The sequence below is a fragment of the Oncorhynchus kisutch genome, linkage group LG21, assembly GCF_002021735.2.
Source record: "Oncorhynchus kisutch isolate 150728-3 linkage group LG21, Okis_V2, whole genome shotgun sequence".
Lineage (NCBI taxonomy): Eukaryota > Metazoa > Chordata > Actinopteri > Salmoniformes > Salmonidae > Oncorhynchus > Oncorhynchus kisutch.
The window spans coordinates 16,172,246-16,199,289 of NC_034194.2; the positions used below are offsets into that span (position 1 = coordinate 16,172,246).

General features: G+C 45.9%; 1 protein-coding gene and 1 long non-coding RNA gene across 33 annotated transcripts in view; one reads left to right on the forward strand and one right to left on the reverse strand.

Moving 5' to 3' along the window:
• The first annotated feature begins 666 nt into the window (after nucleotides 1-666).
• On the forward strand, nucleotides 667-2,662 carry LOC109866739 (uncharacterized). Its single transcript, XR_002251726.2, has 2 exons — nucleotides 667-873; nucleotides 1,374-2,662. It is a non-coding gene; the product is annotated as an uncharacterized LOC109866739 (long non-coding RNA).
• The window catches only part of epb41l2 (erythrocyte membrane protein band 4.1 like 2), a 97,692-nt gene continuing 73,164 nt past the window's right edge, over nucleotides 2,517-27,044 (reverse strand). For 3 of the 32 annotated variants that reach the window (XR_004204680.1, XR_004204679.1, XR_004204678.1), the window contains 17 exons: nucleotides 26,419-26,637; nucleotides 26,005-26,092; nucleotides 24,699-24,851; nucleotides 24,281-24,378; nucleotides 21,965-22,137; nucleotides 19,213-19,307; nucleotides 16,233-16,286; nucleotides 16,080-16,112; nucleotides 15,462-15,524; nucleotides 13,817-13,975; nucleotides 12,252-12,446; nucleotides 11,661-11,723; nucleotides 10,698-11,342; nucleotides 9,399-9,527; nucleotides 9,222-9,320; nucleotides 6,704-7,678; nucleotides 2,517-3,584 (listed from right to left, as the gene is read on the reverse strand). Coding sequence is in view for 18 of the 32 variants with exons in the window: in XM_031800619.1 (XP_031656479.1) it covers nucleotides 6,712-6,819; nucleotides 7,598-7,678; nucleotides 9,222-9,320; nucleotides 9,399-9,527; nucleotides 10,698-11,342; nucleotides 11,661-11,723; nucleotides 12,252-12,446; nucleotides 13,817-13,975; nucleotides 15,462-15,524; nucleotides 16,080-16,112; nucleotides 16,233-16,286; nucleotides 19,213-19,307; nucleotides 21,965-22,137; nucleotides 24,281-24,378; nucleotides 24,699-24,851; nucleotides 26,005-26,092; nucleotides 26,419-26,637 (2,455 nt within the window). In the remaining 14 variants the exon portion in view is untranslated. Of the gene's footprint in view, nucleotides 3,585-6,703; nucleotides 7,679-9,221; nucleotides 9,321-9,398; nucleotides 9,528-10,697; nucleotides 11,343-11,660; nucleotides 11,724-12,251; nucleotides 12,447-13,816; nucleotides 13,976-15,461; nucleotides 15,525-16,079; nucleotides 16,113-16,232; nucleotides 17,875-19,212; nucleotides 19,308-21,964; nucleotides 22,138-24,280; nucleotides 24,379-24,698; nucleotides 24,852-26,004; nucleotides 26,093-26,418; nucleotides 26,638-27,044 lie in introns of those variants that run through there. The other 29 variants (XM_031800619.1, XM_031800621.1, XM_031800622.1 and 26 more) reach the window with 29 other exon arrangements.

Consider the following 27,044-nt stretch of genomic DNA (forward strand, 5'->3'; position numbering starts at 1 on the left):
GTAGTAATCTTGAACCCTTGAAAATGAAACACAATCCCTTGGGGGGAGTATTTTGGTTTCAGAGTTGCTCATGAAGTGTTGTAAATCTTTTCTGTAATCATAGCAGGGGACTTTCGGGCATGCTTATTCAAGAAACACATAATGCACATTGACAGTATTCGATAGCTGAACTATGGCAGTTGAGAGTAAAGCGTTTCAAAGGAAACCGTGCCAATAATGAAAGTTGAGTATGATTTTATCAATTCAGATTTCAATTGTATTCTGATTAAGTATAGACTTCCACAACCATACATTCAGAGGTCAGTATAATAGCCCAGTCAAATCTAATTTGTGTCACAATCCTAAACTAAACAAACCAGTCAATAGACATTCACACAGATAACCTTTCAACAGCTTCACTCAAAATCTGTTTGGCCAATTCAAATCTCTCAGATATCTGCTTCAACAGACCAGATGTTTCCATCAAACCCCATACTATCTCAGAGAAATGGTAACTATCCAAAGTGACAGAGAGTCTGTATGTTTATGATGTCGGAACAGGGTAACAGGGGCTCACGTCTGGATTGGCCCCCTAGCACAGGTCCCGGGCTGGGTAAACTATTAACTAGGCAGCAGTAAATCCACTTAGTAATCACAGGGTTGTTTAAACAACCGCACAAAGTCCAAATCACCAGTGGTATTACTACAGCAGTGTCACAGAGCCAAAGGCCTCAGTCTCACCGGTTACCACCATCAGTATGTCCAGCTTGGTGCTGTTTCTAAGAGAGGTTCTCAGGGAGGTCCCTGGATGGCTGCTGTGGTTTGGGGTCTTCCTGCCTGTCACTCTGCTGTTGATACAGATCATGGTTTACCTGAATTGGAAGCTGAAGGAAGGTAATTTAACTGCACTCTGCTTTATCTGTCATAACAGCTAACAAATTAGTGATTTTTGACAATATGCAATTAGATGAGAAAGATTGTCAATATCTATATCTTCTTATTTGTCTGTAACATACTACTTGTAGAATATTGCTATTGGACAACTAGCCCGTGTAAACCTGGTATGATTTGACATGCATATTACAGCTGCATTGGCATAGAAAAAGGACTACTTTTTAAACAAACACATTTTTATTTATTTTTTAAAACAGTTCACCCTGTCTGAGAGACCTGTAGCAGTCATTGGAAAGCTTCTTAGTGTGGAGCTAGCCTGGCGGCTTAGTCACTGGTCATTATTTTCTCAACTTCGTCATTATTGATAGTATTACTGATGGAGCTCTGCCTCTCAGCTGGGCTCAGACCTCACAGCTGTCAAACCCTGCTGGCTGTAGACAGAGATGTGACCACACACAGACACAAAGAGACAGACTGACTATATTCTTTCTTTATCTCAGTAGAGGCAGAGTTGTCTGCAGCACCTTACCCCATGGACATGGCCTCCAGGCAGCACAACAGAACCACATCACCCAGGCAGAGACGACGGGCTGGGGGGAGAATGTACACCTAAGAATGGGAAGTGTGGATGGCCCCACGCTGGATATTGCCCTGCTGGGTACAGTACAGCCTTCTGAGAACTCATATGCAAACAGAACAGTGTCACAGTGAGAGTACAGTGGATGGAGATGCTGAATACAAGTACTGAGGACTATCCACCACCAGATCATGGATAAAACACGAGCTAAGCCATGGATTGAGTGAAGCAACAACCAATATGGAATTCCAAATTACAGTTAACAAGGTGTTGGAATGCAGAGACAAAGTGCATTTTTTATTGCTGCAATTATAGTGTTTATTATACCTTTCTAAGAATGGTTCAAGATATTTTCAGAATATTTCCTTATGGTTGAAAAGGTTAAGAAACTGAGAAGTCCACAAAAAGCTTTTGTTAAAGGGATACTTCAGTGTTTTGGTACTGAGGCCCTTTATCTACTTCCGCAGAGTCAGATTAACTTGTGGATACTGTTTTCATGTCTCTGCGTGTAGTTTTAAGGAAGTTGCTAGCATGCTAGCAGATACCCATAGACTTCCCATGTATTGTATTAAAGAATGTCATTTTTATGATAATATATTTACTTAGGATCTCACTTGGTGAAGGCCAAAAGACTGAACATTGAATGCAACAACCATGTCTCTGTCACTAACACATACAGTCATGGGTGGTAACTCTACAATTCATTCGAAAGGCAAGGCACTCTGGAAAATATACAAATAAGCCTTTACAGTAAGAGGCGCTTTACAGTAGCATTATTAGTACAGTAAATCAAATACAGTAACAGTATTAGATACCATAAAATACAGTACGGTAAAACTGTTCCTTTTTATTTGACAGTAACTTATAGGAAACTGGCTGCCAGTAAGTTACTGTCTAAACAACTTTTCTTTTTGCACAGTGCATATGTTCTAGTGTGTAGTTCCAGTAGTTAGCTACATTGCAAAAAAAGTAATTAACTACTGCAAAATGTAGTTCAATTACTAGCTGAACTACATGTAGTTCACTACTCCCTAACAATGGTAAAAAAGGAACCAAACTCATCCAATCAGAGAATAACAACATTTTATTTCAACAGTGTTACACAGAGGGTGGGGTGGCTGTGGGGGAGACAACATTTTAAAGCTGCTAAAAATCTAAGATTATTTGCTATACACTGGGCCCAAATAGCAAATTGGTGAGGTTTGTCAGATTGCAGAGAGAGCTAAGGCCAGCCATCTTCTTTACCTACAGGTAAAAGATAAAAACAGTGGCAATTTTGTGTATTTCTTTTAGTTGTCAAAAAACCTCTGAAATATATTAAAAATATTTAAGAAGGGGCAAAAAAAACACATCATCTAAATCAGTTTACTGATTGACAAAGAAAGATAGCAAAAAAATATATATGTTTCTACAAATATATTTCTGATTAATGATGCCAGAAAGTTATGGAAAAGCAAAAGTTTCCAAGCTGCCTAAGTGTTTCATGTTTAAAATGTAAATTTTGTTGTGTTTTTTCTGAGGGAGGTACAGGAAAAGCACCTGCCCTTTAAAGGAATGTTTTTGTTATGACTGCATAGAGAAGAACATGTGTTGGCACTGTAGTGCAATGTACAAAATGACACAGCGCTTCGTCCTTTGCTAGTCCCTTGGAAACTCACCCAATTAAATACAATTTGCTGTTCCTCCTTTTCCCCAGAAACTGATAAACATTTGACTCTAAGAGAACATGGAAGAAGACCAGGACCAAAGCTAATATAATATAATACCTGTCCACCTGCAACTGCATGAATACAGGAAGATAGATATTGAAATGACTTTCTCATAACATTACCCGTCTGTACATACTAGGAATGTGAATACTACTCAACAATAAAAATGACCACTTTTTGGTTCTAATAATGGCAGAATTTTTTTCTTATTTTTGCAAAAAGCACAAACAATTTAAACACGCTACAAATGTTAGCTAAGTGGTTTTCTTCTGAGTGATAAAAATAAAAAGAAGGAACGTGTGCAATGAAACACAGGAGTTCAGCCTCGGGGTTGTCCGACAGTCTTCCCACCAGGTTGACTCTCGGTTTGGGAGATGACAGGAGGTTCTCAAACATCCAAGTATGAACTTCACAGGCTCTCAGCTCTGCGAAAGAGAAAGAATTGAAGGACTGAATATTCTATTCAACATGAAGGAGAGTTGAGTGCCACCAACTGGAGTCATTTTACAGAGAAGGTCCAACGTGTCTGGAGATTTAATCAAAATCACCTAAAATAACTTGGTATGGTAATGCAACTGCCTTGCACTGATTAACAGTGTATTATACAGTTGATCATATCTGCTATTTTGTTGCACTTCTAATTTAATTAGGAAGATTTAATCGGCTTCGGCGAAACTGGCTGAATCGCCTTGAGCTAAAGAGCTACTACAGCAGAAATTGGATTCTCATTACATACTAGCCGAATGGGATTAAAAGACACCATGTCCCTAACGCAAGCCCCAAAAGCAGGTAGTACTCCAGCGTCTGCTTCAAAGTCTTTTGATGAGCGAGGCATCTCTCACGTCCTGCCAGGTACAGTTCCTTCAGAAAGTATTCACACCCCTCGACCTTTTCCTCATGTTGTTGTGTTACAGCCTGAATTTAAAATGGATTCAATTGACTTTTTTTGTGTGTGTCACCGGCCTACACACACAATGTCAACATGGAATTACGTTTTTACTGAAATGTCTTGAGTCAATAAGTATTCAGCCCCTTTGTTATGGCAAGCTTAAATAGGTTCAAGAGTAAAGATTTTCTTAGCATGTCACACAAGTTGGATGGACTCACCCTGTGTGCAATAAGTGTTGAACATGATTTGTGAATGACGACCTCATCTCTGTACCCCACACATACAATTATCTGTGAAGACCATCCGTCGAGCAGTGCATTCGAAACACAGATTCAACCATAAAGATCAGGGAGGTTTTCCAATGCCTCACAAAGACAGGCACCATTTGGTAGAGGAGAAAAAAAAGACAAAAAGCAGACGTGGAATATCCCTTTGAGCATGGTGACGTTGTTAATTACACTTTGGATGGTGTATCAATACATCCAGTCACTAGAAAGATTCAGGCGTCCTTCCTAACTCCGTTGCCGGAAAGGAAGGAAACTGCTCATTGATTTCACCATGAGGCCAATGGTGACTTTAAAACAGTTAAGAGTTTAATGGCAATGATAGGAGAAAGCTGAGGATGGATCAACAACATTGTAGTTACTCAACAATACTAACCTAATTGACAAGAGTGAAAAGAAGGAAGCCTGTACAGAATACAAATATTCCAAAACATGCATCCTGTTTGCGACAAGGCACTAAAGTAATAGTGCAAGACATATGGCAAAGCAATTAACTTTTTTCCTTAATAGAAAGTGTTATGTTTAGGGCAAATCCAATAACACATTACCGAGTACCACTCCATATTTTCAAGGATAGTGGTGGCTGCATCATGTTATGGGTATGCTTGTGATCGTTAAGAACTGAATAGTTTTTCCAGGCAAAAAAAACACAAAAAAAAACATATGGAATGGAGCTAAGCACAGGCAAAATCATACAGGAAAACCTGGTTCAGTCTGCTTTCCACCAGACATGGGGTGATGAATTCACCTTTCAGTAGGACATAAGGTCAAATCTAGACTAGAGTTGCTTATACCAAGAAGACAGTGTATGTTCCTGAGTGGCTGAGTTACAGTTGACTTAAATCTGCTTGAAAATCTATGGCAAGACCTGGAAATGGTTGTCTAGCAATGATCAACAACCGATTTGACAGAGCTTGAAGAATTTTGAAAATAATAATGGGCAAATGTTGCACAATTCAAGTGTGGAAAGCTCTCTGCCAAAGATAATTCTAAAATGTATTGACTCAGGGGTTGAATACTTTGGTTGAATCAATTTTCTTTTGTCCACTTTGACAGAGAATATTGTGTAAATAGTTTGCAACAAAAAAAAAACTATTTTCATCCCACTTTGTAACACAAAGTCATGGGGTGTGAATACTTTCTGAAGGCTCTGTAGGTAGACAAGACAAAAGCACTTGATGATCTGACCACAAAATTCTCACTGAAGGTAAATACGCTGCTACACCAATCAAAGCGCCTTTCTATTCTCAGCAGCCGCTGCAGTCATGCTTATTTCCCCCCAAATTCATAACTGGAGAGGATGACAGAACTAACAAGCGGGAAGGGCTGGCTCAGGCCGGAGGTCTATCGGGTCCTCCTCTGAAGTGGTGAATACATTTAGCACATTGTATTGCTGATGGATTTTAAGCAATAGCTTAACTGTAATGTAAACAAGTTCCTGTGCATTGGACGGCTGCCATGACGGTCTGAGCAAACGACCAATGGACATACTGCTAAATGGGCAGGGTGTAGGCAGAGCAATGAGTTGGTTAGACAGAGTAATACCAAAGTAATCAAGGAATATTATCCACCAAGCACCCCTGAATCGACTATATTTAACAATTGTCTATGAGCCTCTGCCTTGCTGTGGGTACATTTGATCCTATTGTGTGAATCCATTTCTGGCTCCTATTTGATGGGCCCATAGATACTGATTTATAACTGAGTTGTAATTCAAGACAATTCTCTGGGCTTGATCCAAGCTTCATGAGACTTCAATGGATTGGAATGGTTCCAACTCCAGGGGTTGACAAGGTCGAGTGACTGTTGAAAGAGCTATTGTGAAGGGCTTTCACGCTTGCAACCCACAGGGAATATTTGTTTTCTCTTCTCCTCCATTACACCAATTAATTACCATTGTCATTAATCTGCTCTTCCTGTGTGTATGAGGGGTCATCTGTCTGATGGAGAGTGTGCTTCCACAGTCTGCCAGTACTGTGCATATTAGAATACAGATAGTAACGTCATGAGGTTAGTAAAGCCAGTGAAACAAAACATTTTGACCAGAAAAAGTGACACATCTGCAGATGTTTGGTTTGCTGACATTTTGTATGAACTTTACAATTCGTCCAAAAATAGCTCAGTCATAAGTGCAGACAGAGGAAACGTGGAGTTAAGAGAAAAGATGGAGATCTCAAAGAAAAAGACAAGGAGACAGTCAGTTCCACCCTGAGGGGGACTTACTTCCGGCAGATGCCTGTGATGTGCTGTTGGTTTGGGCTAGAAGGGCCACTGTAGAATCCTAACAGAGGGGGACTAACCTTTACCACTTACCCCTATAAACCCCCTAATCACCACACCCCTGGGCCTCCTGGTGGCTTCTGTTCCTTACCTGGCGCCTCAGTCCTCGCCCTCCTCTGCCAGCTCTGTCTCTTTGTGGACCACCACCCGAGTCACTGACATGTCAGGGTGCTGCTCTTTGGCTTCCTTTATAGCCTGGGCCAAGGCCTACCCGGGGTGGCAACATGCCACGGCAACAACACACCCAAAAGGAAAGGGAGACGATGGCATTAACAGAAATAAAGGAGAACAAAGGAACAGAAAAACAGACAAACAAAATGGAGGCGCTATGGATACAGATGAGAAATGTAGCAGCGACAACAACAACAAAAAACAGCAAAACATAAAATGAAGACAAAGGATGGGAGGGTGGGGGGAGGAATGGAAAGCATGGCTTGGACATCTGCCCATGCTTGTGCCTTTGGGGTTTGGGAAGAACTTCTACTATGGAAACATATGTTGTTGTGAATTTTGGTCGAGTTCTTTAGTGTGGAGTGTATCGGTCTGCTGTACTCTTTGGCTTGATGACCAGATGAGCTCTCATACGGAGGTAAAAGACCCTTGCCACTATAAATCAGAGCGAGGTCTTTTCACAGGGATCGATGCACCTCATTCAGCTGAGACATTGATTGAAAACACTTAAGTCCTCTTCTTATTGCCATTTCTAGTCTAAAGGAGCAGACACCAGAGATACTGGGCCACCACATTGAATTCTCATTCTTGCTAAAATGGCCAATAATATATTCTCTTAGATACACCACTTCACTGAACATATGAGCGCTTGACCTCAGTCAGTAGTATGGCACATTCTCATATCTCCATAAGTATAAAATGTAGGAAACATTTTGACATAAGCCGACATCTTCCCTTCAGTAATACAAGCTGTTGTGGTGTGTAATTGGTGCCACCGGAGGACGTGTCTGATTGGTGACTGACTGACGCTCACCTGATCGTGGTCGATGTCCGAGTCTCCGGTGATGACAATGCGCTTCTCGATCCTGGTTTCTGAGAGGCCGCCTTTTAATGTCTGCAAACAGCCAGATGTTCAGGATAAGTGCACAGACGTACTGCACGAGTAAAACAACACATCCTTCAGGTCTCGGGTTTCCCAAAAGCACCTTTAGGCTAAGTTCATCGTTAGAACCATTGTAGGAGCATCGTTAAAATCTCAGAACTGTTTCCCAAAAACTATCGTTACTAAAGTTGCACTTGAAAATGCTTGTCATTTACAGACTGCCTCAAACCAGAACCTTGTTAAATGCTTTTATGCCCTTCTGCACCACTTGATACATAGCTCTCTTCTAAATATATAATCAAGATGTTTATCTCTCTCTCTCTCTCTCTCTCTCTCTCTCTCTCTGTGTGACCGCTGATAAATTCAGAACGAAGTTTACTACAAATACAAAGTTGCCAGAGTCTTTGCAATTGTTACAAACAAGCAAAGGGTAAAAATGCTTCAAATTAAAACGGAGATGACTGCATTAAAATATATATACAGTATAGGCTACATAAGGCCTATATCAAGGCAAAGGGTGGCTACTTTGAAGAATCTAAAATATATTTGGATTTGTTTAACCCTTTTTTGGTTATTACATGATTCCATATGTGTTATTTCATAGTGTTGATGTCTTCACTAATATTCTACAATGTAGAAAATAGTAAAAATGAAGAAAAACCCTGGAATGAGTAGGTGTCCAAACCTTTGACTGGGACTGTATTTCAATAATATTGAAAAACATTTCATGTTCAATCGAGTTCTATTTAGCTAATTGTAGGCTACTGTCTGTAATTTTTCTCAATTTCATGATGTTTCGGCCTAACATGCACAATGATGTGGCCAATATTCTATTTAGTGCAGAGGATAGCCTAAGAATTAGAATAAGCTGCCTCAACATATATCTCACGAAGAGATGATCCGTCCTCAGTATTGTGAAATAATTATAATGTTAAGGTAAGACTTGAATGGGCAGCAAGGTAGCCTAGCGATTAAGGGCGTTGGACAAGTAACAAAGGCTGCTGGTTCGAATCCCCGAGCTGACGAGGTAAACATTTGTCGATATGCCCTTATGTAAAGGCACTTAACCCTTGCATAAGGGCACATCGGAGTTGAGGAAAATCTGAATTCTTCAGCAGTCTGCTAGCAACACTGTCCACTGATGTTTGGGGTCTGTTGAAGCCAGGTGCGGCACACAAACTTGGCCTGAGGTTTAGCATCTATGAGTCTGCACCAAGTCACAACAGAGGAATTCTGCCTGGGCTGGGTAGGTGCCAGTCACAGCCCCAAGCATCAACACAACAGACTACAGAGCAGGCTGCTCTACATTTGCACACAGATTACACAGAATAATGCTGCCAGATGGGAATCCAATCCTCCCTGCCAGAGTCCACAGTCTACATACCATGGCGTTTACACAATACACCAGGGAGAGCTGGGCTGTTACCTTGCTGATGGATGTGGCTTTGAGATTACCATGACAAAGTGTACGGTTGCCACGGCGAAGTGTGCGGCTGCGCGGTTACCACGGTGACGCGTGGGGGGGGTGGGGGTCACTGTGGTGACGTGTAGTTACCTTGGTGATGTGTGTGGTGGTGGTGGTGCACAGTGACTCCGAGGTAATGGTTTGGGCCGTCATGAGAACGCCTGGTTCGCCGTCTCCACTGCCGTCCAGCTGGAGAACACACACAGAGCCAGTTAGAGCATCCTATCACCCGTCTAAACACTAGCCGTTTAGTGGTAGAGGGCCTACCTGTGCAGCCTCGTACGTGATGGTCTTTGTCTCGGTGTGCACGATGGGAACCTCCTTAGTGGCAATCTCGGTCTTCTGGGCCGCAAACGTGTCTGAGATGGTCACCATCTCGGTCTTCACCACAGGTGGCTGAGGAGGGGGTAGGGGGAGAGAGAGTCATGACAGAGACCCACACTTCACATATACCAAGGGCAAAGGCAAACACAGCACAAACCTCTAAAGAAGTAGGAACGGAACTCACGCACGGGCTGCAAATGAACGTTACAAAAATGCACAGAACTATAAACGACAATGTCTTTGGCGTAACCATGCAACCAAGCGCATGCAAGCGAAGTTACCTACTGAAAATGCTAAATGAAGCAAACGAAGCAAATAATAAGGTTGTTGGAACTCTGATGTAACGGTGCATCTTTGCTTGGATCTTTGCCACAGGCGACCAACAGCACAGCACGATACAGACATGCATTGACTTTCCCACAAATGAACGGCGTGACATTTAAGTAAGTGGTTGGGAGGATGAGTCCTTGAAGACCGCCAAGGCAGAGACAAAAACCCAATTAATGCCAGTGACTCATCTCAACCAACAACTTAACCAAATAAAGACCCAATACAGGGAAGGGGACACACTTCACATGCTGTAACACACACACACACACTTCACATGCTGTAACACACACACACACACAAGTGCCATGCACTGCACAACAACGCCTCCACTCCCACGCAATTCTCAGCGCCATCTCTGCCAGTGCGTTCACAAACACAGGGACCAGGGCCGACACCCACATATGTATAGTGTATATGGATGTTTACGTGCTCACAGTATGTATAATGTAAAGTAAGAACAAAACACCAACAGAAACGTGGTGGACTGAGAGGTGGCGATGATTACAGTGAAGTAGTCTGGGGGACAGATCCACAGTAGAGTAGGGCAGAGCTTTGACACAGATGCACAACGGAAGGTGCTGCTTGGGGGATGTTAGCCATTACTTCTTACGATTATCACTTATCATTTAACTTCCTTTAGCGAAAATTAGCCCAAGCGACCGCTGTGCAGGTGAAAGGCCTTCGGCCTTCCGTTGCTGTGGCGCTCAGGTGCTGAGCGTCAGGAGCACGGACAGACAGCGTAGAGAAGCAGCAGGCAGGTACAATATGAAGGTAGGTAGGTAGCTAGGTATGTAGTAGGTAGGTAGGTAGGTGGGTGGTGGTGGTCAGAAGTGCGTAGTATGCAGCAGCAGGCTAGGCGACGGGCCGTGCTCTGCACTACGCAGGTCTGGGAGACGGCAGCCATTCATTTACCTCAGAGCAACAAATAACCTGGGGGAGGCGCTCTGTCTCGGAGTGAGACGCGTCCCCGTTGACTCTGGGCTCCTTCTCCTCCTCCTCTTCCAGGGCCACGGGGCCTTGATGGTCCTCGGGGGACTCGGCGTGCCCGTTAGGGGCCTCGTCAGGGGTAACCAGGATGTCCTCGGGGCTCTCCTCCGCCACAGGGGCTAGTTGTGGTTCTGTCGCGGAGTTTTCTTCCACTACTGCAGGGACAGGCTGGGCCTTTACCTCGACCACTGGCTCTGGGAGTGGTTCTGCAACTGGCTCTTCATTGACTTGCTGTTCCTCCTCCTCCCCTTCTTCCTCGGGCTCTTCTTTGATCTGGTCAACTGAGGCGCTGACGGTGACTTGCGGATGGTACTCCCCCGCCTCCTCCTCCTCCTCCTCTTCCTCACTGTCCGAGGACACGCTCACAGGCCTCTTCTGCTCTTCCATAACTTCGTCCTTGGGCTTCTCGACCTCAGACTCCACTGCGACGGGGGTGATCACCTCAGGAGTGGTTATGGTGACGGAACCTTTGGGGGCCACCCTGATCTCCTCGACGACTACCGTCTCTTCTATCTCAACCTCTGCTGCCTGCCATGCCGCCTCGCCGGATTTCTGTTTATCATCTGCGCTCTACACCAGAGAACAAAAACAACAAACGGGATGGAGAGAGAACAACAAAGACGTAAAAGATGACCACACAACCCAACAAAGAACAACGACACCACCAACTGAAAAAAAGGCAACGCAACGAATATAAGGACGGATGGAAATGGCAACAGATGGAGAACGGGCAGCGTAACAGCATCCAGAAAAAGGAGAGAGAAATAGAGAGATGGTTGACTAGAAGAAGAGATGGCTGGAAGTTAAGTATATGTGTGGGAGGGAGATGGAGGAGGGGTGGGGGCAGTGTTAGATGTGGGGGGGGGGGGGGGGGGGGGGGGGGACCACCTTGGCGACCGTGTCCACCGTGAGGTCAGGGGGAGGCTCCTGGGTTCTGGATGGGGGGCATCTCTGTGGAACGTAAAGGCAACCAACAGGCAGTGGTCACTCACACACATCAGCATGACATTAGGAATCACTAGGGTTACCATAGCACTGTACAGGTTCCCCGGGTTAGGAGAGAGAGTGTCTCTCTCTCTCTCTGACATGCACAAAACATGACCACCTCACTACCCATCTGTAGGAAGGGACCCTTTAACACTTCTATAGCATGTAAAACACATTTAGTAACACTGTCCACTCAAATGAGACAGAACACAAGCATTCAAAGAAAGAAATGGCAATTGACAGAAGCGTATGAAATGACAAGAAAATATTCATGCCAAAGTTTATGGCCAGCCTGGTTTGCTTAATAATCTCTTACAGCGTGTGTGCAAAATGAGTAGGTGCTTATATTATATTTGCATCATATTGTGCACTGCCAAGCCAACACAACTAGTCACCATAATAGGTGATACTACTTTGATTGTGTGTGGTAGTCGGGACTGGTCATGAACTTGGTGTGGCAGACAATACATTAGTGGTCTCATGGGCAGCGACCTGATGTTTTGTTGGCTTTGATTCATCTGTACTGAGGAGCACCTCGGTAGTGAGTAGAGCCGAGGCCAGAGGGCCAGACGCAGTGACTACAGCGCCATCTGCTGCTCGCCTAGTGGTAGTGCAGCCGGGATCAACCAGACCAGACTCGCAGGCAAATTTACTGAATAAAATGGAGGTAATTTCCTCTTCCAAGCTCTACACAGGTTAGAGAATGACAAAGCAGATGTCAGAGTTAGAGGAAGGACATACATTACTGGAGAGAAGGTAGTCTACACACACAGTGCAACGCAACAGAAGATATAGAAGTACCCTTAAAACTATACAGTGGCTGAGTGATCGAGCAGAGTGATTGAGTGCAGTTTTGAGACAGGGATGTTGGAGGTGTGCGTTCTAGGAATGAGGCAGCACACATCGGTAACACAGACAACACACACACACACACACTGTTTATCACACAGGTCCAGGACCAGACCCAAGGCCTGTGTGTGAACACTATCACCTGCTTGTCGGGTGTAGAGAGAGTGACAAGAGTGACGAGTGAGAGGCAGGCATGCAGTACATCACTCAACACAGCCAAACACAGGTCTGAAACACAGGGTGGGAAAATCACAAGAGGAGCCACGTGAAGTAGGAACTCAAAAGTCAGGCTTGTCCAGCTGAAAGGAGGAGGAGCGGTTACACAGACGCACAAAGTGCAGTAAGCACAGAGTTGTGAAATTCAGCAGTGAAAGTTGCAGCTCAAAGAAAGAAAAGCACACTTGGACAGCCCTGGGAAAGTACCTATAACAGTGGGAAAATAAAACCGCTTACTCTGTGCATCACCAAACATAATAGGCAGGGCAAAACTTGAGGAGTGCAGAAAAACACAAGAGCGGAAGAACATTGGGTGGTGCAGTCTGACATAACGTGCATCTACGGCTCAGGACAGAAATACAGAGATCAGAGTGCTTAAGACGTGGACAGTCAGCCAGAGAACTAATCCGATCGGAGGCTGACCGTTCAGAACAGCAACAGTAATGAGATAAACTCAGCCAGCCATTGGCTGAGGGAGAAGAGGAGCTGGCTCAGCCATTGGCTGACAAAAGAAGAATGGCATTTACAGGCAGACAGAAGAGCCCACAGAGGCCCCCTGGGTGACAGTTGGGATTATGGGTAATATCATTAAATCCACTTAACAGTCAGAGGGAGGTGAGGGAGAGAGAGAGACAGAGCACGAGAGAGAGAGCAGTATACTCTAGTGACGTGTAGAGGACTGACAGGTGTTGTTCTTAGAGAGTGGTCTACCCATCTGTTCAGGATAGCAGCAGGGGTTGGGGGGGGGGGTTGCTGAGTGGAATTAGGACCAGAGAGAGAGGGAGGAGGAATGGTGTTGCTTCTACATCCCAACTGTCACATCATAATACAACATCAAGAGAGCCAGAACCAGGGGAAGGAGGGCGGAGTCAGGGCCTCCCTGCAGGCTAGAGACAGATCGGAGAGAGGTGGAGACGGGGAGGAGAGTAGAGGACATGCAGGCAGGCTGGCGGGACAGGAGGACTGGCGGTAGGACACGGCTGGACACGTACCCCTTGGGCCTGCAGACGCAGGCTGGTAGCCGGGCTGGCTGTGAGGCGCTTTTCCCACTGACTGGGACGCGGCTCAGGGGTGGCCTCCATAAAACTGCGCTTTAACTCGCTAATGCTAGCCTGATGTTTCAAAACATCCTCCTGAGTCTTATCCAGGTCCTAGTGGTGCCAGGAGGACGCCACACAGCCATGGTGGGGGGTGAGGAGAGGGGACAACAACAATGGACAACAGCTACATTAGTCTGGAAACCATGACAGTAACAGGATGGACGCCAAGCCTCACTGATTGCCCGTGTATGGCTAGTTTTAGTGTGTGTATGGGTGTACCATTTGTGACCGCATTCAGAATTATAGGCGTTTGTCGCTGTTTCCTACCTCACAGTTGGCTCAAATAAATAAATAAAATACATATTTTTTGAACATGTGAACTTTCATATGGCTTAATTACAAACCTGTAGGGGATCCGTAAATATCAATACAAATATTACAATTATGAGCCTAGTTTGGCCAAGGAGACCTAGTTCCAAGTAATGAGGGCATTTCCTTATGAGCCACCAGGAGGCGCTATCACTCCACAGAATGTACAGGCTGGTAGTGGCACCGTTTCTTCACTGTATTTAGTGAGACTAAGAAATAATGGCCACACACCGTCCCAATCGTGACCTCACTTTAACGGATAACGATATCCAATTAAAAGCAGTCCGATTTCAAGTCGTTGTGAGCCCTTTTAGACAATTGGAGGATGTAGAAATCATCCACAGTGATCAAAGGTTGTGATGAGAGAGAGGCATCAGTGAGGTGAGGCTTTTGTCAAGAGTTTAACCCTTTAGTTCAGTAGTAGCCTACAACGTGAACGACAAAAACATGGAACTGCCATTGGAACCCAATCAGAGGAACCAATTTTCCATTTGACACCGTTGAACAAGGGTTTCGCTTTAAATGTGTCTCGTCGTCACATTTCGTCAGGTGTACATTTATACATGGCATAAAGCACATGCTGTTGCCAGGGTGATAAGTGACAGAGTGTGGCTTCACTTGAAATACATTTACATATATTTTTAACATTTTTCCATTCAGCATACTCCAGAAGGTTTGAAACACTGTTCTCATTATCTACACTCCATGAGTCTATTCCAGGTCATTTCTCCTATCATGACCCCGGTAAGGGAAGGACATGATAAAAGTGTTGTTTATTTACGTTTAATAGCGTAAAAAGACATTCTAGTAATGACATAAGGCATCATGGCAGTTCCACGTTTTGGGGGCAGGTTTAGTTTGTTATTGTACCATTACAAATTCAAAACTCAAATCAAGCCAACCAAAGCAGGAAAATCCCTAAATGTGTTAGGGAAACAATATTAGTCGGATATCACCGGGAAATACTAAATAATATGTTCACAAAACAAAAAATAGACCACCCTCACCCCACTAAACACCAAACCCTGTTGGGTCAGACATTCACCCAATTCCCATCCCTCATGCAGAATCATGCATTGGTGTTCAAACACACATAATCACACACACACAGAGCCTGAGAGTGAGAGGTAGACTGGAGTAGTCAGCCTGGGACAGGAGCCAAGAGGACACAGGCTTGGGCTTTGATTCCCTTTAGTTAGGCGCCAATAGTCATCATAGTCATACCAACCTCCAACATTAAATTGCTATGTCTGACATATATATTTTCCCCCTGCACTCTCAACCTTCCGCTCTGTGGAATCAAAAAATGAAGACATGAGGCATTTTGTGCAAAAAAAATTAATTAAGAGGAAATAATATGCAGCCAGAGGTGAGACCCTGTGCAGTCAGGACAGATCCAGTACAGAGGCTGTGGGGACAGGGCCTCAAGCACACTGGACGTCCAGAATGGACCCTCTCCAAACCACACTTCACCGTAGCTGTGTAGTGATCAACTCTAATACTAAAATGTGGACATAAGAGAACACTTAGTCCTCACAATGTGGAGCTCACTTGGGTGTTAACCCTTAGAATGCTGCAGCTAAGGCAAGCCTATCCGGAAACAATGTCCTAAACCGTAGTATGTGCAGCTTTGGTGGCGCGTGGTTGGACAGCAGTGTGTTGTACGCACCAAATACATCCCAGATCACAGTGGCACCAGCACAAAAAAGAAAAAGATATCAACAACAAAGCATACATTCCTGCAGCAAAAGTCAAACCCAGGCTACAAAATGAGGCGCAGAGAGGATGTGGAAAACCCCAGCTGATTTACAGACAAATAAACCATCAAACAACCAATCAAATCAACCTGTTGGGAGGAGTCTGGCTCATCTCCTTTCATCTACGAGTGCCAAGGAGAAGAGGACATGTTAGTTTGACATCTGCACTGCCCATACCGCTCTGTATAAATGGTATTATAGATCATCTTAAAAAGGTGCAGTACGACAGGGCCCTCACAGACCTCAGTGCCCTCAGTAGGTGTGGCCGCCTCCCCTTCGCTAGGCTCCTCCTCTACCTGCATGTAGTGGGAATGGTTTTTGTTGAGAGAAAGAGAAGGTGAAATGGATGATGGGAAAGGCCGATTCCCAGCAGCACCACATAAAGGTGCGATGTCATGTGATTGAGGGAGGAGCAGCCAGGCTCCGCCCACATGAGAGTAAGGCATGATTGGACAGAGGGGGGGGGGGGGGGGGGGGGGGGGGGGGCACATGCTGGCCTTGGCTGGGATACTGGGTGGCGGTCTGGTCTTGTTTCTGTGTAGAGCTGATTTGACGTTTTTTTGTGTATTTTCTACCGTGTGTTTTTTTTATACTGTTTTCAAAAAATTGTGAGAAACTCTGGCATATTAAATGGTGACTAATAACACTGATCAGGACAGGGGCAGGGAGTGAAACGCTGCAATAATGTCCTTATAGGCCAAAAGTAGCTTGACAACAGACATATACTGAACATATTCACACATCTAGCGGTTTATCAACATTTCCAGCCAAACGTATGATGACAGGAATTTATCATTTTACAACACTAAAAAGTTGTACAAGGTATCCTTTTCCTCTTATTAATTTAACAAAAAGGATTCATGACAGAGCAGCCAATACTGGTACAATATGATTTCTAATTTAAGATCTCTGGAGATTGGCAAAAGATTACAATTCAATTTGGTCATTTTACACAGAAAATCAAGGGTTTGGAGAAGGAAAACAGAGAGAGAAACATAACAGGGAGGGAGTGCAGAACACGGAGGTGAGGTAGTGACATGGTGCCACTTAAGGCCCCTACACACCCTACGCAAACAAAGTGACGGAGCGTCGCATGCGATTCGTTCCAAAATTGGACCGGCACAAAATAGTGTGTAGAAGTACGTAGAGAACGACGCGCCGTCGCTGCGTTGGCGTAAAGTGTCGTAGCGGTCTTTAGGCAGCAGGGTCACACAGCTGGTCACACAGCTCTTCCTGCAGCAGGGAAGTGTGTGTGTCAGTGTTTTTGTCTGAGCAGAGCCTGGCCACGGGGGCGGGCGCCTTGGGCTCCAGATAGCACAGAGACAAGGCCAGGGGCAGGGCCAAGAGGAAGGCCAGAGCCAGGGACTGGGAGGCAGACAGCAGCACAGCCAAGATGAACATGAAGGAGGGCACCAGGGAGGGGGAGGAGAGGGGCAGGAAGCGCTGCAACCCCGTGGGGACCAAGCAGGCAGCACAGTCCTGGGGCAGACTGGGAAAGCAGAGGTAGCCGTCCTCATCCAGCAGAGAGAAGGGAAGGAGGCCCAGGCGCAGGCCCGTCAACATGCCCAGCAGGGAGAGGCCCAGCCTGGATTGAGCGGCAGCCTTGGCCTGGGCAGGTGACCCTTCCTGGGGCTCTGAGCTACAGGCCAGGGGGGAGGGGGGAGGAGAGGCCTCTAGAGGCTGGTGATGGTACTGCTCTGCTGCAGCCAAGCTGTCTGCATGCTGCTGCTGGGTACAATCAGGGTCCCAGATACCCGGGTAGTCCCTGTCCCCGTCCTCCGAGATGTCGGACAGAACGTCCAGCTCAGAGATGGTGTCCAGGATGGGAGGAAGGGATGAGATTGAGGAGGAGGAGGAGAAGGACAGGGGGAACATGAAGATAGACTGCACAGTGAGGGACCATCGTTTCACCGCCGCAGAGAGAGAAAGAGAGCAGTCCACATGTAGACACCATGCAGGGAGGGGCCAGTAGGGGAAACGCAAGCAAAATCACAACCCATAAAATAAATGTGTGTGAGAAATTATAAAACAGTAACAGGATAGAGTGCACAGGAAAAGAGAGGAGAGGGGGAGAGAGAGAAACACACTATTAGTCAGTGAGACATGTCAAGTCAGGGGTGCAGACGAGAGGTCACAGAGAGGGGGCAGTGGAAAAGGTCAGGGGTCAGGGGGTGCTGGAGAAAGAGGGCAGGTGGGGTGTGAGGGAGGTCAATCACATTCTACAACTGTACAACAGGATTAGAGCTGGCATCATTAGTGGACAGAGGCGCAGACTGATGTCAGAAGAGATAACGGGGGGGAAGAAACCCCAAAACAGGAAGGTGTTTGAGATCGAGTTAGAGCACCGTCGTACTCCGGTTGTTCTCATTCAAATCAAATTCAAAACTCAAATTACTTTGAGCTCTGCCCTCTTAACAACATGTTCACTTCCAGATAAATCCCTGAGAACCATACATCAGGACAACATCTGCCGGACAAAAATCCAGTTAGTGGAGTCTCGATTAATAATCACATTTGCAAAGGGGGGGGGGGGGGGTCCCATGGTCCTATCGGGATACATTACCCCTAGTACAACTAAGACAGTGTGCCCAATGAACTGGGCTTTATCACAGAAGAGATGAGCCTCTGAATTCTTTGCGCTCAGTACCACAGGTTACATAACGAACTGAATACATGGCTTTCATGGCCAACTCACTGTAAGACTGAATAAGATCCTTTATACAGCTACCAAATGTCAAGCCAGTCTTAAACTCTTCCAATAGGAACTAGCAGGGGCACGGAGCAGACAGTTCAGAATGGCATCCTATAGCTCCAGCTAATTCAATTAAACTATACACTGCTCCAGTGGCTGTTGTTTTGACTACTGGGCTGAATGGGGGGGTTTGTTCGGTAGATTTGTCAAAACGCAAAGAAACACATTACACAGTAGATCTTTTGAGGAGGGGCGGGGGAACGTGACAAAACCAAATACACAAAGATTAAGTCACTATACTGGTTGGTTTACATACAATCTAACGAATAGAACAATAGGCTAGTTATTCTAAGCTAGACAGTAGACATACAATGAATTGAGTTCCCCTGTAGTGAAACCTTGGGGGCATTTCTTTGAGACAAATGAGATTAGGAACAGACAGACAATTCAGTCCCGGTCCAACAACAACTCATTCTACCTAGAGAGAGAGGAGAGACCGAGTGTGAACATCCCCCTGCCTCCTCTCTCACCTTGGAGTCAGAGGAGAGTTCCAGGCCAGGCTCCCTGCCGTTCTCCCCAGAGGTGGGGGCTGACTCCTGGGCCTCGGTCACGTTAATCATTGGAGCTAGAGGGGCACAGAGGAGACAATACACACACAATATAACAACTATATTCTCCATTCATTTACGCATACTTCCCGAATGATATTCAGCTCAGCACATCAATTCTAATGTCAACTCGTGATAAAAATACAAATCGACAGTCACATCACAATATCGTTATGTTTTGTTAGGTAGCGTTAGCTAGTACTAGTTGGCTAAACCTGCTGTTCTCCATCTTAAAAAAAAATATAGACCCAACATGTTGTTTTCAGCCCTTTTTTGTATCGAAGACTAATGAAAACTAATTGTCTCATGCTCTCTCACCTCTCTGCAGCAGACATATGCTGAGCAATATGTTTGGAACATCGAATCCCATATAATAAAATCGCAGTATCAAACCACAATACATATAGAATCGTGAGAATCACAATACATATCATGAAGTCCCTGGAAGTCCTAAAGTCAACACCTGGCCAGCAGAGGGCACTCTAACCCCAGAGCACAGTTTAATCTGGTTCATATGAAAGAAGACCATGAAGACCATGATTGCACAGATTCATAGTACATACCAGACATGGCTATTTGTTTTAGCTATAGTATAGGCCTACTTCCAATAGCTATTCAGACGAAAAGAGCTCAGAGAAAAATGACACAGCATCAGTTCTTTGGTTAAATGCTAGATCTATGTGAAACTATAGTAATTGACATGTCATGAATAGCAGTAGTGTACAGTAGTGGATTTAGTAGTGCCAACACACACACACAGACTGAGTGGTCCGTTCATGGATTCTTGAGGTTTAGTTGTGAGGGTTTGATATGGTGGCGATGTGAGATGGAACCTGTTATCATCTGTAACCGACCGTGCCACCCACAGCACAGCCGCCACTCCCTGTATTGTTGTGCCATGTGTTGGGGGAAGAGAGAATAATTGATCCAGAAACCAGAACCAAATTCTCCTCAGCTAGGGCCGCCTCGTTCAGAATCCCAGTCCCGGTCCCATACCAGCTGTGACCCTCTCTAAAGCTCTGGGGGCTTACTGGGTCTGGGGGCCCTAATCAGGGGCCAGATCTTTGTCTCAATCAGAGCACAGAGAAGACTACACAGCTGGCCAGACGGAGAACAAATGGTTCCCGACGTCTCTTCTCTTGATCGCCTCTACTACGGAGGGGCTAGAGGGAATTAATAGTATAGAGCATTGATGGTGAGCGATCAAGAGGCTCCTCAGAGAGGACCTACATACAGGAGTGGAAAGGAGGGAAGGAAGCAAAGAATGTAGATTCCAGAGCAGGCCAGGTTAGCCCACAGTTGGACTGAGTAGAGTAGAGTAACCCTTTAATAATGAATGGCCCTGGTGCACTCGGGGTATTTGGGATATTTGATTTAGTTATCCTTTAGTACCTTCAGATCTTCAAGCTAGACAGAGGGAGAAAGAAGGGCAAAAGCCCTCGCCTCATTCAATCGTTGTAGGCTACTCACGGCAACGTAGAGTATTGAGTAACCAACATTCCTTTGGCGATTCATGTTTGTCGAGCTAGCACTCTCCTCCTGGATTAGTGCTGATGTAGTGGGAAGCAAAATGCCGATGGGTCAATATTACACGCTATTCGCTCTGTCACAGGAACCACCGTGTTCAAGCTTAGATTCACGGGTTTAATTACAACAACACTTTCAGCTACAGCATCACCTGCATTTAATCTTCATGGCAGCCTGCTTGCAGGCTACAGTCCAGTACTACTGCATTTCAGTCTAATTCCCCAAATCAACTGGACACTAAGTTTTGCTCAGAGCAAGTTCTAGAACGCTTTCAATGGTTGAAAATAGGCCTAATGACTGACAACATCCTTCATGCGTGCAATTGCTTTACTGGCACTGTTTCTTCCCGTGGTAAATGTATAGTGTCACGTATACAGCAGGGGTCCAGCCATTGAAACACTTTTGAAATCCCCTGGTCAAGACGAATGAGTCCGGATTCATCCACAGTCATTCCCAAACAAAGGGAAACAGATGTTGGAGCCATTTCCCATATCTAACCAAATGCCCATGATGGGGAGGAAGTCATGCATACAGCTAGCTACACACACACACACTCACTGGCTGACCCCGTATAGGACACTGGCTCCGCTCTAAACACTTTAGACGAGACGGTTTGAACAGGAGGATGGTGTTAGTGTGCTCTAAACGTTAACAATTGATCGGGACGAAACAGAACGCATGCTGAGGCATGTTGAGGATTGCGGTCATACGGAGTCATCTGAACAGGGTTGTGTTTCTTTTTGTACGTCTCACTGTAATGGTTTTCCTCTGACCTTGCGGGTCCTTTGTTGCGGGTCCTTTATTACGTTCCCTCCTTCGCTCCCTCTCTGGTTTGGAGTGTTTCCCCAGCAGTTTCTCTAAATATCTATTTGATGATGAGGCCGGGGGGGGGGGGGGGGGGGGTTCTGTGACGTGCCCCTACGGCGTTTGCCTTGAGCAGACTGAATGAGAGCTCCCTGATGGTCACACAAAGAGACTTACTGCTTGTGAAGGCCGGGTGTAGAGGCCATATTCCACCGAGTAACACTCTCCACTCCTCCTGCAGAGATAGCTATGGACTGACTCAGCGGAGCCCATAGTTTAAGGTAGTGGGCATAGTAATATGGCATCCCAAATGTGTGTGTGTTTGTCTAGTGCCACGGCCTACCTCCATCCAGGCTTCGGGAGATACGCTTGCTGGAGGTGCGCTCGAAGTAGGGTGCCGGCCTGTCGATGAGGGTGCTGGCCTGTCGTGTCTGGGCCTGGGTCCGCCCACTGTATCGGAACTTGGAGCCCAGCGTGAGAAACTTGGCTTTAATGGGTGCTTCTGGAGTCATCAACCTAGAGCGAGAATAGGACCAAAATAAGATCAATACTATTGTGAAAACAAAACGTTTTCATATCCAGTTTAGTTGCAGTATGCAAAACCTATTTCAGTTTACTGGAAGACTGTGAGAGTAGATAGATTTTTAATTGGAAGAAAGCCTAGTACTCTATTTCATGCCAGTAAACTGGGACCACCGCTGAAGCCAAAGTGATAAACATAACCTCTCTATTTACACACAGAGATGGCTAAGGATGAGTCATGAAGACGCAGGTATAAGGGATCCATTCAACAGTCTCATTGTTTGTCAGTGACCGTAAGTAAACACAGCTGTAAAGGGCGCCGAACATTTAGCTGTCTCTTATTCCCCTTAGCTGGCTCTGCTCTGAGTCACAGCTGTGTTTTATCGGGAGACAGAGGTGGGAGTGGGGGAGGGCTGGTCGCAAACCTCCCTGCCCCTATCCTTAATCTCCTATGGCGACAGGGCTTTCCTGCCTGTCCAGCTCCCCCCATTCACTTCGCAGATACCCTTAAAAATCAGACATTCTTCACGTGCGCGCACACACACACGCACACACACAGAGCAGAAGTTCCTTCAAACAGGCCCGTGCCCAGCCTGAGGGGCCGGCAGGCTGGAGCAGAGGGGAGAGGGGAGGCACTCAGTCCAGATGTCTCTGGCGTCGTCCTAGTGGTGTCAGGTTTAGCCACAGTGGCGTCCATAAAGTGAGGCAATTGCTCTCTGCTCTTCTACAGGCACATTGGGGCGGCGGTCTGTTGTTTAAACACAGGGGCGTGCAGGTCAGAGCTGATTTCAACCCCATTCAAACAGGCTGGCCCTGGGCGTGCTGCTGGTGTGTCAGGGTCTCTGTAGATTCCATCATGATCTCAGCATCCCCGGCACGACTTCTCCATCCCAGCACAGCCAGGGCTTGGGTCTGACATGACATCATATGCCTTCACAACACAGTCCAAAAGAAGCCGCTATTTGATCAAGCTCTTCGGCCAAGCTCATTGGCCCAAACCGATATTGACCGGGCTGATTAAAGCTCTCATTGGTATTGATATCAGTGTACAAGACCATTAAGCAGATGGCAGTTTAAGGAGAGTCATTATTAGGAGTTGATTTAGCACACAGAGGATCTGAATCATAGAGGAGAGAGGTGCTATTGGGCTTTGGCTATTAGTGGTTGAGTAGAAGGCAGCGAGCTATTTTTTTGCTTTACATTTGTTGAGGCTGTGGCTCCCCTCCTTGTCATCTGTGCCAAGAACAACACAGCTCGATTAAACAGCCGAGGATCTCCATGGCGAATCTGGTTCCAATTTGCCATGGGCCGACACTCCTCTTACAAACTGTCAAACAATGCAAGGCGCCGCAGGTGGGATTTATTTAACGTAATGTGTTGCTGGGGTGATTCCAACCATAGGGCGTTGCGTTTCAAATGACGTCAAGACAGATGAACCCCCAAGGGATGGGCTGATCAGGGAGCGAGAAGTTGGGGTTTCACGGTTGAAAGACATCTCTATCAGTGGGTCTGAGGGACTCTGCTTTCCTAAAGGATATTAAATGTTTGCTCATTCTTAATCCCCAGTGGGGGACAGTTCCTTCCTTAATGATACATCCCTGCAGAGCGGACGCTAAGAAGACAGTTTAAGCGCATGATAATGGCCATGGCTTTAGGCCTCGGACGGAGAAGCTGCTTAAACAAATAAGTGCACAATGGCCTCGCTCCACTCCACTGTGCTCCATCTCTTCAGTCTTTGCACTGGACAGGAAGACTCGGAGGAACTTAGTGCTCCCTAGAGACTGGCCAATTACACACTCCAGTTGGTACACACTTCAGACTGTGGGGGGGGGGAAATGCAATTTAACATGCTCCACTGTGGTTTGACATGGGCTCCGACTGTCTGTGTTAGCTTAGACACGCATTTCACAGAGTCAACAGGTTAGAAAGGGCCTGTAGATGGATGTAAAAGGTGGAACAGAACATTTTAACAAATGGTGCAATCATTCAAAAACAACAGACTTCAAAGGACCTAACACACTAGCTCTTCCTCGTTCAGACAGCTTTTGAAGTCTGATGCAGTGAGTTAGAGGTGAACAGGATTAAGTTCAACAGAAATGTAGGGGTTGTTGACGTGGATGCTGACAGTGATTGTTACCTGAAGAAGGTGTGATTCTCCACACAGACCTTCCAGACCCTCTTGGCAGCGCGGTGGTTGGGCAGCTTGAAGCCCACAGAGCTCTCAAACTGCTCTGTCTGGAAAGCAGAGTATAGACGTGAGTTCCCCTGAGTACTAGAGACTAGCTTAGTTAGAAAACATACGCGCTACAAAAGACAGAGATATGGACCCAACGCCCCCACCTCCAAGACACTAGTTTGAATGGGCGTTAAGAAAGAAATATCTAAATGTCAGTATTTTCCTCTGTACAATCAAACCATCTCCTAACACTGTCAGTATTTGGCTCAATGAAGGAGTCTGCTTCCTACGGCTGCTCTCTCGAGTGGGCTTTCGAAAGGACAATTCCAAAATGTGGAAATGTCTAGTGTTTTCCTCTGAGGGCGGTGCTGTCCCGTACCTCTCCCGGCCTGATTTTGATATAGAAGTTGCTGCGTTTGTAGGAAATCTTGAGGATTTTGGGCCAGGCAAAGCGGTTTATCCGGAGTCGGTCTTTGTAGATCAGCAAGCCGTTGGCACACACTCCCAACATGATGTCCACTCCCTCAGAGTCCTGCAGACAAAGACACCAGCCAAAGCAACAGTTCAACAAAGTACAATGAAGAGAAAACACAGTCAAGTATGCAGTATAGACAACAAGGAGAGAACAGACAACATTCTCAGATTTCGCCAAGGAGCACAATGGAATTATTTGATATAACATACAACTAAAAGGCCGGATATTCAATCATCCCATCACAACTCAATGGTAACGTTGTTATCAAGCTTGCATGACACCATAAAGGGCCTTTTAAAGTCTGGCTGTATGGATAGATACAGAGTGACTATTGATTTGTGTATTCAACGGTAAAATGAGGAAAATCCATCCCCGCCGATGGGCATGGCAACTATTAGATGCCAATGCATGGCTTTTAACCAAACCCTCTCACTCCGCATGGCCTTGGCATGCTTTCCCACATGACCTGCATTCCCTGCCCACAGAGAAAGAAAGATAGCATGAGCGAGTGAGAGGACATGTGGGCCTGACATGTACTTTTCTCACTGACGGTTGGGATATGTACTAAGAGGTCACTGATCCTTCTCTCCCCCCTTATCGCTCTTCCTCTCGTTCCCTTTCTCCATCTCTGGACCAAATATTTCTCGGACTATTTTCAACCCATGTCGAGTCCACGTGGAGAGACAAAGGTTCATTCCACGGGGCTGTTCCCATGTCGATGGCCCAGTGAAAAAAGCTCCGGCTCCAATCCACCACATGTGTTTGTACAGCTGACGCGGTGGTAGGGCCGGCTCTCTTTTCCAGTTGAAATGCTTTGGCTTTCTGTTTTCCGGCGCCCTCTCTTCCCCTCAATGCACACCACATCAAAAGGAGCCTCCCTGAGTCCTGTGTGCTCTCACAGGCGTTTCTTCCAGACCTCCATACACAACGAATGGAGCATAGTAGAACAGTTCCTGGGACTAATGACTAAAGTTCGAATACTGACCAGCAAGCTATGCCTCCTTGTGCAGAGAATATCCACACTACAGCTTACAGTTCATTCACCTTTCTTACCGCCATCAGCTTCACATTTTCTCATCGCAGGGCATTTTATAAACCTCTAAATGTTTTTCCTCACATTTCCCCCAAAATAAATACAGGAATTATTTCTCAAACATAATTTCTGGTTGAATTGGACATTTCAAAACTACTTTGTGTGGCAGCTTGGCACCTTGGCGTGGTGGAGATCCACACCGTACATCGACAACTTCTTCGCGTTTTCTAAGAACTGGGCATCTGCTTGAGCAGGAGTCATCCCTCTAGAAAAGTAGACAAAACAAACAATCTATTTTAAACAAACACAGAGGTGAAGAGTTCAAGTGAATGATCTGAAGTGGCAGGTCCTGAAAACGGGAATTTAAAGTATGATAATGATCACAGTACCTGTAAAGTCCACGGGTCATTTCCAACTAATTTCTACACAGGTGTCTCTCCCCAGTCCTAGGTTTTAAAGAGTTCCCTTTTAGCTATAATATTTAATCTCCCCTAAAACTATGACACAGTGTCATTGTCACTTGCTCGTTTGCTAATTTAAAAAGGGATAGTCATCACTGAACTATACCCTTTAACCCCAAACGGCCCTGACCTGTGAGTTTTGTGGAGCTCCACCACCTTCTCCTCCATCTCCTTGGTCTGTGAGGGGGCGAACTGGAAGTCACTGATGTAGTCGAGGCGGTGCTCGCCGGAGTCATGGTCTCCCAGCTCGGCCTGCAGGGCGTAGGAACCCAGCAGGGAGTGGGTGACGAAGGAGCAGGGCAGACGCCCCGACACTATGTCCTGTCGGAGCTGAAGGCACAGGAGATATCTACATGGAGATGGAGAGAAGAGAGAGAGATGGGATGACGAGGAGGAGGAGGGGTGGAGGGAGAGAGTCACAGTCCATAACCACATTGAGGCATGAAACACAGGTTGTAATTCTGGTCTGTACATTTCTCATGACACTAGCCCACTACTTCAGTTCTGACACAACACGCATGTGAAAACTGTGGGTTTAGATGGTGGGAAGGGGGGGGCGTTTTCCTGTACGTTACAGTAGTGCAGCAGCCTGCAGAGAAGCAGAAATAGCATACAGAAATAGCAAAAGGTTGCAGCAATATCCAGTGGAGCGGTCTTCAGCCTCCAGAGTTTAGTTTCAGTACAGCCCCAGGGCCAACGTCACAGGCAACGGAGGGAAACCTTCTGCACGCACGCAAACCCCCCCCCTTCACGGTG